General features: G+C 49.0%; 1 protein-coding gene across 1 annotated transcript in view; it reads right to left on the reverse strand.

Annotated features, from left to right (window-relative positions):
* The window catches only part of LOC119594222 (zinc finger protein 350-like), a 92,480-nt gene that overhangs the window by 53,141 nt on the left and 38,641 nt on the right, over window positions 1-698 (reverse strand). Inside the window, exon 2 of the mRNA XM_037943292.1 lies at window positions 206-455. Within this exon, the coding sequence (XP_037799220.1) occupies window positions 206-455 (250 nt within the window). The remainder of the gene's footprint in view (window positions 1-205; window positions 456-698) is intronic.

Consider the following 698-nt stretch of genomic DNA (forward strand, 5'->3'; position numbering starts at 1 on the left):
AGAATGTGACTGTTCGCACAGGTAAATACAAACAAATGTATGATCACATAGCCATCAAATCTCTCTCCTCTACCTCATTCCACCCCAGACACAACCCTCACCACTAACCCACCCTCGCGCCGTCCGTATGCGGATGTAGACGCGCGCATGCAACAGAATCCTGGCGCATGCAGCAAAATTATGTCGCATGCAACGGAATCCTGACGCATGGAACAAAATCCTGACCATGCAACAGAATCCTGACGCATGCAACAGAATCCTGACGCATGCAACAAAATCCTGACGCATGCAACAACATCCTGAAGCATACAACAGAATCCTGACGCATGCAACAGAACCGGAGCGCATGCCGACCAGCCTCGTGCAACAGAACACGCGCTGGCGGGGGAGATGAAGCCATGGAAGACGCAGCATCCAGCTTCTTCTCACTGATGGATGTAAGGATGGTGTGGGCGCTGTCAGGAAGGAGTTAGGGAGGTAATGCTTCAAGATTGATAGCTTGTGCGTGAGGTGAGGCAGATACCCTCACCCCCCCCCACCCCCTTTCCTCTCCTTCCCCTCCTTGTTCTTTCTTAGTAATGTATGAAAAAAAAGAAGGAATATTCTCAAAAGCGTGAAAATGTATGTAGTGTTTCATACCCACATTTTTTTTCTATCTTTTTTTTTTGTCAGATTATTAGGCACTCCTCCCCCCCCCC

Source organism: Penaeus monodon, chromosome 33 (genome assembly GCF_015228065.2).
Source record: "Penaeus monodon isolate SGIC_2016 chromosome 33, NSTDA_Pmon_1, whole genome shotgun sequence".
Classification (NCBI taxonomy): Eukaryota; Metazoa; Arthropoda; class Malacostraca; order Decapoda; family Penaeidae; genus Penaeus; species Penaeus monodon.